This window comes from Malaclemys terrapin, chromosome 6 (assembly GCF_027887155.1).
Source record: "Malaclemys terrapin pileata isolate rMalTer1 chromosome 6, rMalTer1.hap1, whole genome shotgun sequence".
Taxonomy (NCBI): Eukaryota; Metazoa; Chordata; order Testudines; family Emydidae; genus Malaclemys; species Malaclemys terrapin.
Genome location: NC_071510.1, coordinates 43,148,053 through 43,163,986, shown reverse-complemented (window position 1 = coordinate 43,163,986; position 15,934 = coordinate 43,148,053). Strand labels below are relative to the sequence as shown.

The 15,934-nt window shown below is 36.5% G+C and overlaps 1 protein-coding gene across 2 annotated transcripts in view; it reads right to left on the bottom strand.

Annotated features, from left to right (window-relative positions):
• Window positions 1–15,934, bottom strand: part of RIC1 (RIC1 homolog, RAB6A GEF complex partner 1) — an 88,562-nt gene that overhangs the window by 26,164 nt on the left and 46,464 nt on the right. Inside the window, exons 5-12 of one of the 2 annotated variants that reach the window (XM_054032109.1) lie at window positions 12,781–12,923; window positions 12,378–12,514; window positions 10,437–10,528; window positions 7,543–7,631; window positions 5,543–5,687; window positions 4,948–4,996; window positions 2,094–2,246; window positions 1,504–1,707 (exon numbers count right to left, since the gene is read on the bottom strand). In XM_054032109.1, coding sequence (XP_053888084.1) covers window positions 1,504–1,707; window positions 2,094–2,246; window positions 4,948–4,996; window positions 5,543–5,687; window positions 7,543–7,631; window positions 10,437–10,528; window positions 12,378–12,514; window positions 12,781–12,923 — 1,012 coding nt within the window. The remainder of the gene's footprint in view (window positions 1–1,503; window positions 1,708–2,093; window positions 2,247–4,947; window positions 4,997–5,542; window positions 5,688–7,542; window positions 7,632–10,436; window positions 10,529–12,377; window positions 12,515–12,780; window positions 12,924–15,934) is intronic. The other variant, XM_054032110.1, reaches the window with a different exon arrangement.

Here is a 15,934-nt window from a genome sequence, read left to right as displayed (position 1 = left end):
ATTTCTGTAACAAGTTAAACCATTATGAAGATATTTTTGTCAGTTGGATACATTTCTCTAATATCAAGTATGCTGTCTGGTCTTCCTTACATGCTTACTACTCATTACCAACTGGCAATTATGCCTCAGCAGATAAACTAGGCCAACGGGAATGAAGACAGCAGTTGTCTGAGTATTCCTCCTATTACCTGTGTGTAAAGGCCTATTAAACAGATCTCAGCCTAGATCGGTGTTTATTCTACAGTTCTTCTCCTGTGTAACATTCCTTTTCATTGCTGAGTGCAGCGAAGAAACAGAAGAAAAGGACCAAATTCCTCTGTGCAAAGTCTACTAGGACAGTCTGACTGGCGCTACTGCTCTTATCATATGAGCAACTAAACCATCAGCCACCATAATTCAAATGAAACTGCTTCCCTAGATGAGGGAAGCAGATACATTCTAAATTAGAGTCAGATTAGAAACCCACATAAACACTCTCCAGGTCCTGCAGATTATTTGTTTTAAAAGGCATCAGTTTGTAAAATATCATGGGTTAATGACTGTAATTAGCCATAAAAAGCCAAAAAGCCAGGAAAGATGTGAGGGGCGTAGAGGCTTTTTTAATCAGACCTGTGCTCTAATCTGTGGAAAGTACTGCATCAAAAACTTTCATAAAGATAGTATACAAAAAAAAAAGTAAGTGGCACATGAAACAAAACACTAGGGGGCTAATGCTGGTATATGGATCTCTAAGGTTTTGACAGCATCTGGAACCTGGTATAGATGTCGGTGCCTAATGCAGCCTGATAATCATGCTGATGTAGACACTGCACGTACAGTAAGTTAAATCCTGTCAATTTTACTAAAGTGTCATCCTCAATTTTAGTGAAATCCATAAAGCAGATATGTAAGCAGGAAACTGGGTTTAAAATTATGGATTCAAAATTATCTAAATTGTTCCTCACTGCTGGAATGAGTAAGCCTGATGGGCTTTGGACTTAACACCTTCTGGAAACAGCTTCTTGCAAGCTATGAAACTATAAAGTGGTTTCAACTCCTCATCTAAACGAACAGTCTGCATGTATTGCCAAAACCCTGAAGCTGTCTGCAATAGACTAATCTTTAAATCTGTCTATATGGGCATTAGAAACTTCATATATTCTACAGAGTATTTCGTACCTCCAACATCCCCAATGCTCCTTCAGGGCAGGAGGAAAGAATTTATATGTGGGGAAAAAATAGCTCTCTCTCATGAGGTCAGAAAAAGGCATTTTAATCCCTTGATTGGCTAGGATGAGAATCCACAGCTGGAGGAAAAAAGGCCAGCCAGAATTCTTTTGACCCTCGGGGAATAAGCTGTATCATGGGAGCAAGCAATAGGAAACAGGAGGGCAAGGAGATTTCACACTATATGAAACAAATACAATACTTGCAGAAGGGATAAAAGCAAAAACAGACACCACCAGGTTCAGGTGATAGCAAGTAAGTGCAAAAATACTATTTGAGTAACAAATGGAGAATTACCTGTACAACATGCCAATGCCTGTGTCCTAATAAAGTGCTTAAACCCTGAGAATCTAAACTGCCCTCCAAAAATGGGCCCCTTTCCCTGATGGGCTTATGATCAGAGTGTGCTGAAGCACTTCTGGGATTCTGGGCCTGTGTTGCATCCCCACAGTTCAAATACAAGCGATCTTCTCCTTGCAGGAGGACCTGCTCCTGGTTACTCTATATTTAAAAAAAAAAAAAAAAAAGTTACTGCATAGAAAAAATTAAATAAACACAGAACACTTCATTTCGCAGAGTCCAACTTAAACCAACAGTAAGAAAAATACTATTTAAGGCAGTTCTTCCATCTTTGAAGCAGCAATATACTGTAGAGATAGCAAACAGTGGATGATCATATACAGCAGTATTTTCAAAATATCTCCTATTTCAAAAGCCGATTTTGCTTAATTAGAAAGACACACTTAAGACAAGAGAAATATACACAAACATGACAATTTATTGGAAAACACATCAGGTTTCATTTTATAAAGGAAGAAACATAAAAAAGGTTATCTGAAAACTGGGGATAATCTCTAAAATAGTAAGATCCATCTATGAACACGTACCATGCAAGTGTTAGCAGTGAGTGCACTCTTGATGAACTGAAATTGCAGAATACCAAGTTGATGAGCTTCGTTCTTGGTATCTATATCACACCCTGCATTCAGAGAACAATTCCCATCGATCACCCATAGGTGATAGCCTTCTGAACCCCAGCTCTGAACACATGCAAAACAAAAAATAAATAATTATCACTTAATTGATTTAGACTGTCAGAAAAACAAAACATACAGGAACTCCCTTTATACAGGCCACCCAAGGTCTTGGGCCAGCCATAAGACTGGCAGGGAACTCCCATAGCTTGCAGTTTTCAAGTAGGCAGCTCCAGCAGATATAGCATAGCTACTCCTGGCAGGGAAGACATTTTAGTGCCCAGTTTAAATTCTTCTCTATGCAAAAGCTAGAGAATATAGAATTTGGAAAAATTAAAAAAAAAAGATTAAAGCACCCATAAATTATAACTTTAAGAGGAAGTATGTAGGTGAATGATCTGTTAAACATATCCCTGTGATCTATGAATATATAGTTTATATTAAGTAATTTTATTTTGTATACAGTATCAGTTGTAACAGATCAAGTCTTTCAAAAGCACTAAAAGCATTTCTAGAAAGGTAAAGATTAAAAAATGGTACTGCAAGAGGCAACTGAAAAGCAGACAGCATAGGAACATACCATGACTCGAAGTCAATAACTGGACAGTCACCACCAGCATTTGATTTTGGGTGGTTTTTTTGTTAAAAGTAAACCTTCATATAGATCCATCTATCGATCGATCTTTATGATAAAAAATATAATGTAGACAGTGATTAATGTTTGCAGAGCAATCTTTCTTTATTGTCTCTAGGCTCTTGTGTTTAATTTCTCAACCTCAATGCTTCATTAATGCTAGTTATTTGCATTTAAAATACATGCAGACGTCAAATGTTCTGCAGGAGACAGTAGAAAAGCTATACAGAAGACTGGACATTTTCATTGCCCAAGTTAATTAGTAAACATGTGCCTGGACAGAAGGCACATCGCACCAATCAACCAATGGAAGATCTCCCATTATTTGCAGTAACAAAGGAACAGTTGGTTGGCAGTGCTAAGAGCTGCTGTGGTTTCACTGGAGAGATAGTGCATGAAAAAACCTGCTGGACCCAGTGGCTTTAACACTAAGCAATTGGGGTTTTCCTCCAGGTGTCATGCTAGGAAGCACAAACCCAAGACTGGAAATCTGTTACAGGTAGATACTTTTGGAGAAACATGTTTATCTTCACTTTAACTACTCTCAAACTCTGAAATGCTTTTTTGAAAAATAGGCACCTTACCGACAATGGTACCAATATTAAAATTAACAAAGTATCTCTTGCATAAGCATCTGTCTCCCACTTAGCTTAACCGTTAGTCTGCAAAAATCTGTTTTAGCACCGTAATGCCCCATTGCTCTGAATGGCATTTTAGGCACCAGTTATGTTAGGTCCTTTTGAAGCAACGCATTTCCAAGATTTATCATTATGAATTCTAAAATATATATTTGATATGATCGGTGTAAGGGGATTATCACCTCCATTGGCAGGGGATGGACTCAGATGTATAGATCTTTTCCATGTCTAAGTTCTATATTCCTATTTCATAAATATGAATAGTAATCTGTAGTTAGAACGTCAAAGGACAAGTATATATGTAACATTTGCTAAATAGAAAACAAATTATTAAAGAAGTCCACATGTTAAAGGCTTCATACCCAAAAAACCCTGTTTAGCCCGCTGGTTTAAATCCCTAATAAAACACCGTAAAACTAACAGTAAAATCCTGCCCCTCCCGAGTCAATGACACAACTCCCACTGACTTCAGGATTTCATCCTAGACTTTCAGAAAACCCAGCTAGTATGTCATCTCCTCCTAACAATATATAGACATTTATACCATTTTGTGATGTCTGCACATATCCCATGACCAACTCAGTTGCAGGGATGGCATTTTTATAAATTTTCAATGGGTGATTTTCATAATTATGGTGCTGGGCTCCTCTCTAGGACTCCCATTTTATAGATGGGAATGAGGTAGAGAGAGGCTAAGTGACTTGCCCAAGATCCCACATAGCAGAGCAGGGAAGTGAACCTGGGTCTCCCATGTCCCAGGCCTGTGCCTCAGCAACAAGTCATCCTCCTCCCCAACCATTTTGTGGTACATATTCCAAAGCTACATACAAAATGGAATATGAATTTTGATGGTGTTAAGACTTTAAACATAACAATACCTCAGTTAAACTGTACAAGATGTTCCACAGTTAGTGGAGAGGAGCCTTGCTATTTCATCAGCTCTTTTCTTTTTACCAATGTTTGACTCAGACTGGCAGAATTTCAGACCAATTCACAATACAGATACATCAAGAATTGTTTTAATTGCTCTATACTTTTAATTTCTGTTTGTGTTAAAACAAAAAGTCACCGAACAGTTTTATAAAGAGCTTTAAGGGAAAAATTAAAGTTATGGCCATGAAGTTTTCAGTCTCAAGGTATTCTGAGGTAGAGAGGTTTATTTATTGTTTCAAGTTGCATGAAATAGAAAAGTTAAGCCACAGAGCTCATCTAGTTATCTTACTCATCCTTAATTAAGAGTAAAACCAAAATAAAGCCTTCCTCTTATGGTTAAGCATGCATACCAAAACACGCCCAGTAATTAGTTTAAGACAAACTGAACAGTTGTGTGTGTTTTTGTTGTTTTTGTTTTTAAAAACAAAACAAAACAGCTACTACTTGTTACATTTATTGAAAAAAACAGTTTGGGATACCTGCATTTTTTTTTCTAATAAAAAGTATATAAATGAGACTCAACTAGACTTCTTAGTGTGTTGCTATTTACAATTGTACTTACCATAGAGCTGATTTTTAGAGGGTCTTTTTTGGTACCATCAGACCGATAACTAAAATAGAACACAATAAATTTGACTTGAAACTAAACTGATTCACAGAAAAAAAAAAAAAAAAATCTTGCTATGTCAGCATTGTCTTAGTATTTATATTTTTACTCAAGGCTCAAGCCATACGGTCTATTCGATTCATGCTACTGCTTACATGCAAAGCCACTGCCACTTGTTTGTAGTGCAAGAGCTCTCCAAGTTCGTGCTTTTGGTTACAGTGGATGCTGTTAAAAGGTAGCATGCCATTTACAGAAAGTAAAGGGGATTTTAATATTTTCCTTATAGTTTTTTCTTTAGGGTGATGAGCTTTGCTGGCCACACAGACTACCTCAAAAAGGCAGTACTGTTATTTTCAAACCTTCCTCCTTGCTTAAATTGAGTCAGTGTTTTTTGGCCTCTAGGGAAGCACAAAATAGCTCAAGAAAATAATCTAAAGCTACTAATCGATCATTTAAAGAATTGTCCAGTGATTGAGAAGTCAAATACGAAAGAATGCAGAGATTCTTTTTCAAGGTACATAATTCTTGTAACTAGCTGATATTTACTCACGCAAAATCTCCTCCCAAAGTACAGATAAGCTGGGCACCAAAAACGCTCCATAAGGACAAGCCTCCACATTCCCACGTAACCATAACAACACAGTTATCAGGAGACCACCTCATCAGTTTTACAGGTCCTGTTTTGTTCCAAATATCTGTTAGACAGGAAAACATACATGAAAAGCTTCAAAATAATGATTTAGCTGCTTTTACCATGTTGTGCATACAGTTTTGTATTAAGTACAAGAATGCTTTGTTATTTTTCTGATTTGCTGAGTTAGAATCCTTTTCGGCTTCACAAATCTCAGCATGTCAAAAAGGAATGAAAAAGATTATATGAACACCACAATATGAATTCTTCCCCAAGATTTGATCGAAATCATGGGAATTCTCTATTGAAGTACATGGGGGTGGGAATACACCTACTCAAAGGGAATATATTTATAATTCCCTACTTTCTGAAAAGAGTATCTTGGAAAGCTAAGAGTTTACAGCTGCCCTAAGGCATCTTTAGCTTATACAATCAGCACTTAACTCATTAGATCATCCTTGGTCCCCACTGACCTTGGCAGCATTACAAGGTTCATATCTTCACATGGATGACATGTTCTTGAAACATTTGTACTAGGACCAGTACAAATCATAAGGCATACATATTTACCTCTTCATCTATCCCTCCCCACAGGGCCAGCTCCAGCATTTCTGCTACCCCAAGCAAAAAAAAAAAAAAAAAAAAGCCGCGATCGGCAGATCCTTTGCTCCTAGAGGGAGTGAGGGACCTGCCGCCCCCAAATTGCCGCAGGTGCCACCCCTCTCCCTTGGCCGCCCCAAGCACCTGCTTGTTAAGCTGGTGCCTGGAGTCGGCCCTGCCTCCCCACCAGGTCTGTTCATATTTTTTATGCCTTCTGTGAGGAAAATTACAGTGTCTAATGTTCAAGTAACATATCGCAGAGCAGTCAACTCAAGTGCACTGGACTCCTGGAGCATTTTTTTGCTAGAATTTGGGAGATCCTGCAAGGTTTTCTATAGAACTACACAGAAATGTTGTGAATTATCTTAAGTCCACTATGCAAATTCTTACCACTTGATTTACTCACTACACATTTTGACAAAGAATACTTCAGGTCCCTCTTACAATATATCAGAGTAGCACTGGAAAAGAGGATTTTGTTCTGCATTTATATCAAAGGAGAAAGAGGAAAGGGAAGTCTGAATCCTGTATTCAAAGTCAACATCCAAATACACCGGTCAAGCAAGACTAGAGTTTGGTATTGTTCAGGTTGTGTATTATCTAGCCAGAGCACCTTGTGCTGTTGTACAGACGATTCATAGAGAGGAATTAAGGAAGACCTAAAAACAGAACACAACTTTTCTACTACAATGAGTCCAATGTTATTTCTCACTTGGCCAGCAGAGGGACTTAAAACCTAATAAAAAAGTAACATGTAAAATACCAAGATTTACATCTTTTAAAGGAAAACACTAAAGCATTCCTATCTAAATCTTACTAAAGTAAGCTATTAAATAAGAGATCCACACCTCATTTGCAAACTTTTGACTTATTTCACAAGACTACTATATCCAAATCAGTCAATTAAAAGCACCCAGGAGACCAACATAAGCACACACAAGTAAAAAGCATACTAATAAAACAAACTTGTTACCATAAATAACAAACATGTTTACTAGCATTGGATAATATATGCAATATTCTTTAATTCCTGAAAAATGCAATAATGTGTAAACTCAAAACATGAAAGAACAAAATGAGTTTTTTTTTTCAAATCACTGTGACAAAAAATCAATGTTCTATTTTAAATTGTGTATATTGTGTGGAAATCATAGCATAAAGATAGTTAAAATTATTAACGAGCATTACGTTGTGTTTTCAGAATATTTACAAGAAACATCACGACACTCACACAATTTTACATGTTCCATAAAATCAGCATGATCTTCATAAAACACAACTGCAAACTCTAGTAAAAAAGTTAGCATATGAGAACTCACCAGGATACTGTTTTGGTGTCAGCTCCAACTTATGAGACAACTGCATGGCTCCTGTGGAGTTATCTATTGTATAAACTTGCACAGAGCCACTGGAAGAGATGACACACATTTTATGCTCAAACACTTTTAAAAACCTAAGTAACTCTTGCAACATGTAAAAACTGGTATTTAGATTGTATAAAAGGGGCCCTCAGTTCACAAAAGTGCCTGACTCATAATTCATAAACACCAATGTATTTAAAAGCAGATTAAAAAAAGGCAGTTTCAAGTTTACACCATATTTAACAGGTTAAATTCTTATCACAAAGCAAAAATAATTATACAATTAAACATGAGAGATTTTTAAATTGCTATTAAACTAGTAAAATATTCATGTTTGTTAATACTAAAAGTTCTTGATATTTAGGATTAAATTTTTTCTTGCAGACTGGAGACTGATACACTCTGTCAGTTAACATTTAAAACATGAAATGTAGGACTCATTTATGAAACTACCACTGCACTGAATACTATTTGGATCAATGAAAACACTCTATACATTGTAAATGTTTACATGGATGCCAAGTTCATAATAATCCCCATGGAAGACCTTTTCATTTGATGCACTATTTATTGTGATGCCAGAAGTCTGTTTCATACTACCCCATGGCATATAAAGGGTGCTTTTTTATTTTATTTTATTTTTGAATAATATTAGAACAAATCCATAAAAGGAGAACTAAAAGAATACAACAGTATTTAATTAAATATATGCCCAAAAGGAGACAGATAATTGGAAGACTAAACCACAGATGGCCCAAATTCTTATAATTTGCTCTGAAAATAGCTACCCCATGGGTGAGACAAATTTATACCCAACAAGGAGAACTGAAATGGAGAGGAGGAGGAGGGGCGAGACAGTAGTTTAGCATATCAGAGTTTCTATATTTTCAACTTTTCAATGTAAAACGGTGCCCAGCCACCTAGGAAATTTGCTAAGTATCTCTTCTCAGCTCACATTCTATACTATAGAACTGAGTATTCTGTCAATAGTGGCTGTAATGTGTGTTCTCTAGTCACGTGTTAGACCTATTGATTTTAAAAACGCACATCTTATTCCAAACCAATCCTGCTAGTTTGAGTTTGGGAAGCCTGCTCCTGAAGCCTATTTAAAAAGTTTTTAAATTGGAAATGAAGTGTGAGTAAAGTGACCGTTTCAAACATCAGAGTACAACTGCTAGTGCACTGGCAGTGACTCCTCTTCCCTCACATAATTTTTCTACAAATTGTTGCATTTATACTTTAAGTATAGAAGGAAGAAAATAGACAAATGTTTTTAAACAATAGGAAAACTACAGGAGTGGCAAAACCCCTTTAGTTTTAAACAGCATTGTTTAATATTGGTTAAAAAAAAGCATAAAAACAGGAGTTCAGATGTGGTGAAAAAACAAGGTGCATATGGTTTCATCTTGGAGTGTTTGTAGAGAGCAAATCTACATGTACATCCTAGTGTCCATTAGCTGCACAGCTCAGAGTTTTACTCTGTGGTAGTTGCCACAAAGGAAATAATATATTTACAGTTAGCCATGTAAAAATGTAAACTAAAATTAAAAAAAAAAAAAAATACTAGAAGCAAGAACCACATTAGTGAAGTCACTTCCTTCGATCAAAGAAGTTGCCAGTTGGAATAAGTCTCTCTTCTGCTCTTCATAGTGGTGTACTTCTCAAATGATTCAATGTTTACTGGGAGAAAAAGTATAGCATACACACAAACTGTACTGAAACTATCCTATCATATGTAAAATTGAGCACTTCAGTGGCAGTCCAGGATGCTGAGCATCTAACAAGATCAGATAATAAATAGATCAGTAGAAGAATGGTACACTATTTATATCTTTTCATGGTGTTTTTTCTAGTTAGAGGGGGGAAAAATGAATTGCTGGATGTTAAAAAAAAAATGGTAGAAAGTCCTTATTGTCCCCTCTAAACCTTGTCTTCACATTATCATTATCATGGATAATCCATTTCAAGTTTTAGCAGTACAGGCCACATGGCTAAAAATAAATCCGGTTGGAGAAATTCTCTAAATAGCTTTCATTTGTATATTTGTATTTCCATTGTTAGTAACAAAGTGCAGTCCCATCATTAATTATGGATTAAAAAAATTATAAGCAATTTAAATTTTCTACAACTCTACTAAACTCTTCTAAAACAGTAGAAACCAAAGGTTTAAAAAAAGCAAAACAGGCAATTCAGTCATTTAAATAAAAAAAAAATCTCATCCAAGAAATATAAGGCACTAATTTTAATCTTTAAAAACTTTATTGGTAAAAATGGGTTTGCTCTTAAGATGCAGGGAGAAAGCAATAACCACAGTGCGCTCAAGAAATCCCAATGACAGCTCTGATGAGACAAACTCAGGACAACGATTTTCTGAGAACTGAGTGGGAACAGAGAAAATGGGGAACCCTGTTGTCTCACCCAAAGTGACAAAGAATCCAATTTAAACATTTATATAGCAAATTACATTAAAGAAATACCATAACCAGTGGCATTTCCCATATTTAGTCTGTATCACTGAGGTATTTATATTTGAGAGTTTACTTTGTAATATGCCCCTGTTATCCTCCAGTAAGCTTACAGTTTAATTTTTATTATAGAAAAAAATAGCAAAAACACTTCACTTGTGGGGCTTTGCTTCATTATATTGTAATTTAAGACATTTTGACATTTCTTTACAAGCCACAGCAAAATGGAACCTACAATGGAATACCTATTCATTAGTTTACAAATTCCAACAATGCAACTTTGTACTCTTATAAGGTAGTACTAAATACAGGAAACTGTGTCTATGTTTCATTAAAACCCCCCAAACCTTTCCCATTAGACGTTTAGAGTAGCAATATAGAACTTACTTAGCACATCCAAATGCCATTAATCTGTATTTGTTATTTACTGCCACACAAGTTCCATCAAAAACATCTTGTGCCCAAACACCACGGAGCTGCTGCAAGGGGGATTAAAAAAAAAGGAGGCTTCAAGAGATGTTATTTACGCAGCATATTAATTCATCTAAGTGGGCCCAATCTGCATCCCTCCATACATGGACCTCCCACTGAATTCACAGATGTGACCAATGACCATAGAAGACATGAGACTGGAGGACTGACTACTGCATTGGGCCAAGAGGAATTAAAACCTACATTTTTTTAAATTTTAAGATGTCCCCTCTTTTTCAAGATAGAAATTATGTCCAGATAAATGTCTTCAAATGTATGCTATATCTTGATAGCCTGAAGCAAAGCATATCTGTCTTTTTCTTTTAAATATGGCAAAGGAACAGTCCATACCGAGCTGTCACTCTTGTTAGTTTCTGATTTTTACCACTTAAGAGAACACAATGTTTTGTAACATTTTTTAAAATGTTGCTCTTTAATGGAGGCATTGAGACACTTCAGAAAATGAGGATGTTGACACAGAGATCCCAAGTCAGATCTCTATTCTTTTACCACAGCTCTTGGTAAAATAGATCACACTTCTATATTGGAAAAGCCCAGAATATTTTTGAAGGCACTGATGATATGTTCTAAAAGTTTGTCTTTTAAATTACAGGAATGACAAATTATAAAACCATGTAACAAGCACAGTTTGCCTCAAAAACTGACATCCTTCTCCATTTTTGTAGGGTTGTTGTAAAATTTAGTTAGGTGCATGACATGTAAAAATGCCTGTGAAATTATCTGGGTTATGGGCTTTAATTTAATGAGAGGTCTGGTTAAGCAAAGTAAAACAGATTTGTAACATTTATTGTAAACCATGTGCTTTTATGGCACTACAGAAAAATAAGTAGAATGTACCAAGCAAGGCTCATGCAAGTAAAAAGCATTACCAAATCCAAGCTGAAACTGATGGATCTAGATAATACTAAAAATTTAAGCAATATAAAATCCAGGAAGCTGAAAAAGCCTTCTATAGAGAATAAAAAAGTCAAGTAAGGAAATCTAACAAAACAAAGTTGAATATATATTATTAAATATAGGCAAAAAGCCCCTAAATACCTGAATGTTAAGGAAAATAGTTATTTCCCCCTGTATGGGTAGTTTGTAGGCTAAATTAAAAGTGAAGAAAACATCTCAGAAAAGACCATAATTCTCTAATAGAAACATTAGAAATCATACCTATAAATGCGATAGGCACCTCTCAAAGCACTTAAATCAATAGTTAGGCAGAATACCACCTCTGAGGTATTGCACAGCTGGGGAAAACACCCATTCTATTATTCCCTGTTTATAGATGGTAACAGGAAACCAGTGGCAGAAACAGGAATAAAACCCCAGAACTGGGAACATAAACAAAGTGACAGATCCTGAGCTGTTATAAACTAACAGTTTAATCGACTTAATGAGAAATATGCCAATTTTCACCTGTTCTCTATCTGCCCCCAGATCTCTTAGCATCCTGTCCTGTGCTTTCCCACAAGGCCACAATTCCTGCCCTAAAAATTATTAATTCCAGTGATTTTTATGGACTATAGTAGTTTTAGTTGTCCATATTAGTCATGTTAGAGGAAGTGGCTCTACAGCTAATACACCTCTACCGTGATATAACGCTGTCCTTGGGAGCCAAAAAATCTTACCGCGTTATAGGTGAAACTGCATTATATTGAACTTGCTTTGATCCATCCGAAGTGCGCAGCCCCCTCCCCCCGGAGCACTGCTTTACCGCGTTATATCCGAATTTGTGTTATAGCAAGGTAGAGGTGTACTGAAGAATTCAGATGAATGTCAAGAACTCATTTACAAATGAAAAATTAACCTCAAGAGACATGTGTCATAAGAGCAGTAAGTAAACTGTACCTCAGCCGTGAATCTACTTGATATTGGGGTAATGAAACCAACTCTGCCATCATTAAAAACAGCAGCAAACCCATCAAGTGTGGCACAATATTCCATATCTCTAATGTGTATATCTTCAAAGCCCGAGAATGAACCTGCTGATGAAACAAGAGCAATTATTAAGAACTGTCATCACAATCATTTTGCTAGCCAGAGTTTACAATCTTTCAAGTATTCTCTCTGTGTGTAATAGGATCTCAGTACAATAGGCTAGATTATCTATATTTACAGAAGAAAAGAACCTCTCTCCTCTTCAGTTGTTAGAGCAGAAAAAGTTATCAGACTTAGATTTTTGATGTAGAAGGTATTTTTTCCGTAGTATCTAACCAATAAAGGGGGGATGGGGACAGAGGTGGGAAAGTACCTCGAGAAGACTGCAGGTCTACAGAAAATGGTACTGTAGATAGGTTGATGGCTTTCCTTCCATTTGTCATGCCATCCCAGTGAATAAGGTGGAGCAATCCATCAGCAGTAGCAACCAGTAGGTCCTCCAGCATGGACTGCAAACTGAGGAAAAGCAATTGTTACTCTGCAGAGACGGGTTGTCTAAACCAAACACTCAGAGGACTATTCATGTAACAAAATGCTACTTTATAACACTGTAGATAAACAGATGTCTGGAAGCAATTACTCAAGTTACACTGTGGAAGATGTAGTATGCAGTTAAAAGGTTTATCAAGATATTGAACTAACAAAATATGAGAGGTGTTTCCACTTCTCCAAGAATTCAGAGTTCATGAACACTGAATGGATAAATTAGCAGTGTTACGGATATCTGAACCCCTGATGAAGACTATTTTCTTTTTGTGAAAGTGAAAAATGTGTAAAATTATTGGAAGTAACAATTACTTAACCATCATACCAGATTACTGATATTCATAGATTATAAAACCAGAAGGGACCACTGTGATCATCTAGTCTGAGCTCCTGTATAACAAAGGCCGTAGGACTTCCCTGAATTAATTACTGTTTGAAGAGGAGTTTATCTTATCAAAGCTTTATGTGACAGCTGCTAATCTGAGACCTATACCTACTGTCAGAGTGAAACCTGTTGTTGCTAAACCCCTCCCAAAAGCCAGGCTCCCTACAATTTAAAATAGCTAAAACCTGTATGCTGTATTATGCACTGTACTGAATTTTCACTTACTAACTTTTTTTTTTTTTTTTTTTTTTTTTTTTAATTTATTTTGTTACACTTTCTTTGCCTGTCTGGCTTCAGTTCAGTTTCTTTCCTATAGCAGAACGTGGTCTCTTTCTACCCCTCCCCAAGTTATTTTCAGTGTTTTCCTCCTTTTTTCCTCTCCTTTTCTCATTCCCTATCACTCTTCCTCCCAACATCATGTTTCCTATCTCCTACCTATATTCTCTCCCCATCTCCCTCAATCCTGCATTTCCTCTACAACCCACTCACTCTTCCACCCATCCACACCCCTTAATTTTCATGACTCTTCCACAAAGGATTTAGGAAATTTACCAGACACCTAAATAGCAAGAGGCTATTAGGCAAAAGGTCAAACATTTGGAGGGATGCTCTTACCCATAGCCAACACCCATTCAGTGAGAAACCTTCTGCTGGGAAAAGGGACAATACTAGGATTCTGACCCAGGGTGCTGTCCCTGGACTATTTAGGCAAATGTAGGTGTCTGATAAAGCTGAGTGCCCCTTCCTCCCCACATCTAGAGCCTCCTGGCTTTCTACAAAGCTGGGCAGAGGGGTATGTAGAGTGAAGGTTACTAGATTCTTTTCAAATTCACGACTGCTCACAGGATACTGAATGGCAGCAGCTAAAACTAACAAAACTCTGACCAGTTTACACTCTGCTTCAGCATTGCAAAGCTCTCAGGCAGATGTAACAGAACGGTTTGCATGCAGACATAGGAAAACATGTTATCACTGTATACTCCGATTATGTATGTTTCACTATCAACAACCTAGAAACTTAATTTTTCTCAAATGAAGTCCTAGAATCTGCAGAAGTTGAGGGTGCCCGGAAAGATTCCTTCTCATTGTGGAATTAACGTATCATTCCACCTCATAAAAGCAAAGAATCACTCAAAAGATGTTTATTTTTCCCAAACAAAATATTTTATATGCACTCTGAACCCAGTGCCAAATTCTACATAGAAGCACACAAGCCAAAATACACAATTTATAGTGGAGACACTGAAATAATCCTTTGCTAAATTTATTCTGATTTCTAAGGCTATTTTTGAGTTATCATAATCATGTCTACCAAAATTACTTTAATGTTGCATATTCCAGTGTGTAATACATCTACAAAGTTCAAAATTATTAATTTTTACACCTACTGTAAATATTTTTCAAAATTCCCCACAGAATATATTAAGGAGTGGTGAGGGTGAGTACTATTCAAGTTACAACATAAAAAAAATCTGAGGTCCATTGCTTGCTATAACTAAAAAACACACATCTGAAGCAGCGCTACCCATTTAATTCCACAATGCACTATTCATAACTTAGTAAAAATTAAAACATTGATTTGTATTCCTTAAATATTTGCAGAATGAGTCAAAAATAGAGGTTTCCTTTCTACAAGACTATGCATATAGCACACATCATGTATATAATTCGTGTTAGGATATAGATATTCAAGCCTGTTTGTAAAGGCCTATACTTTAAGAATTTAGGTCTAGGTTTATCATTTAGCTAGTTATAGAGGTATAAAAGAAAGAATCTGTGTAAGGGCCTTCTCTCACTGTGACTGTCTGAGTCCCTGTTCTTAGGCCAATGCCTCTGGCTAAGAGGCAGCCACAAGCTGGGAAGCGTGTGGTCACATCCTCAGATTTCAAACTAGCCATATTGAAATAAGAGAATCTGGGGCTGTTAGGAAGATGATCCGATCTATCACCTCCAGAGAAAGGGAAGAGCCTAGAAGATGTAAAAGGAAATTTAGTTTGATAGTTTTCTGTATGGTAAGAACTCACTTATCAATACACACAGCTGGGAAACCCTTATGTCTGTACAGATGTAGTTGTGAAATCCTCACTTCTGTGTTGTTTTGTCATTATAGTTCCCATTTTGCTATGTTTATTTGCATGGTCTCAGTCTGGTTCTGTGATTGTTTCTGTCTGCTGTATAATTAATTTTGCTGGGTGTAAACTAATTGAAGTGGTGGGATATAATTGGTTAGCTAATCATGTTACCATTTGTTAGGATTGCTTAGGTAAATTTTAGTAGAATGATTGGTTAAGGTATAGCTAAGAATATTACTATATAAATTAGGGGCAAACCGGAAATAAGTTGGGATTCGAAAATAAGGAAAAAGGAACTTGGATTTAAGCTTGCTGGAAGTTCACCCCCATAAACATTAAATTGTTTGCACTTTTGGACTTCAGGTATTGTTGCTTTCTGTTCATGCGAGAAGGACCAGGGAAGTGGGAGACTGAAGGAATAAGCTCTCTAACAATTCAGTACACACAAGCACCCCTGAAAAGAGGAGGCTAAATGGAAGTTAAAACTCATCTGCGACTTGTGTTTATATTTCCTCTCTCCCTCT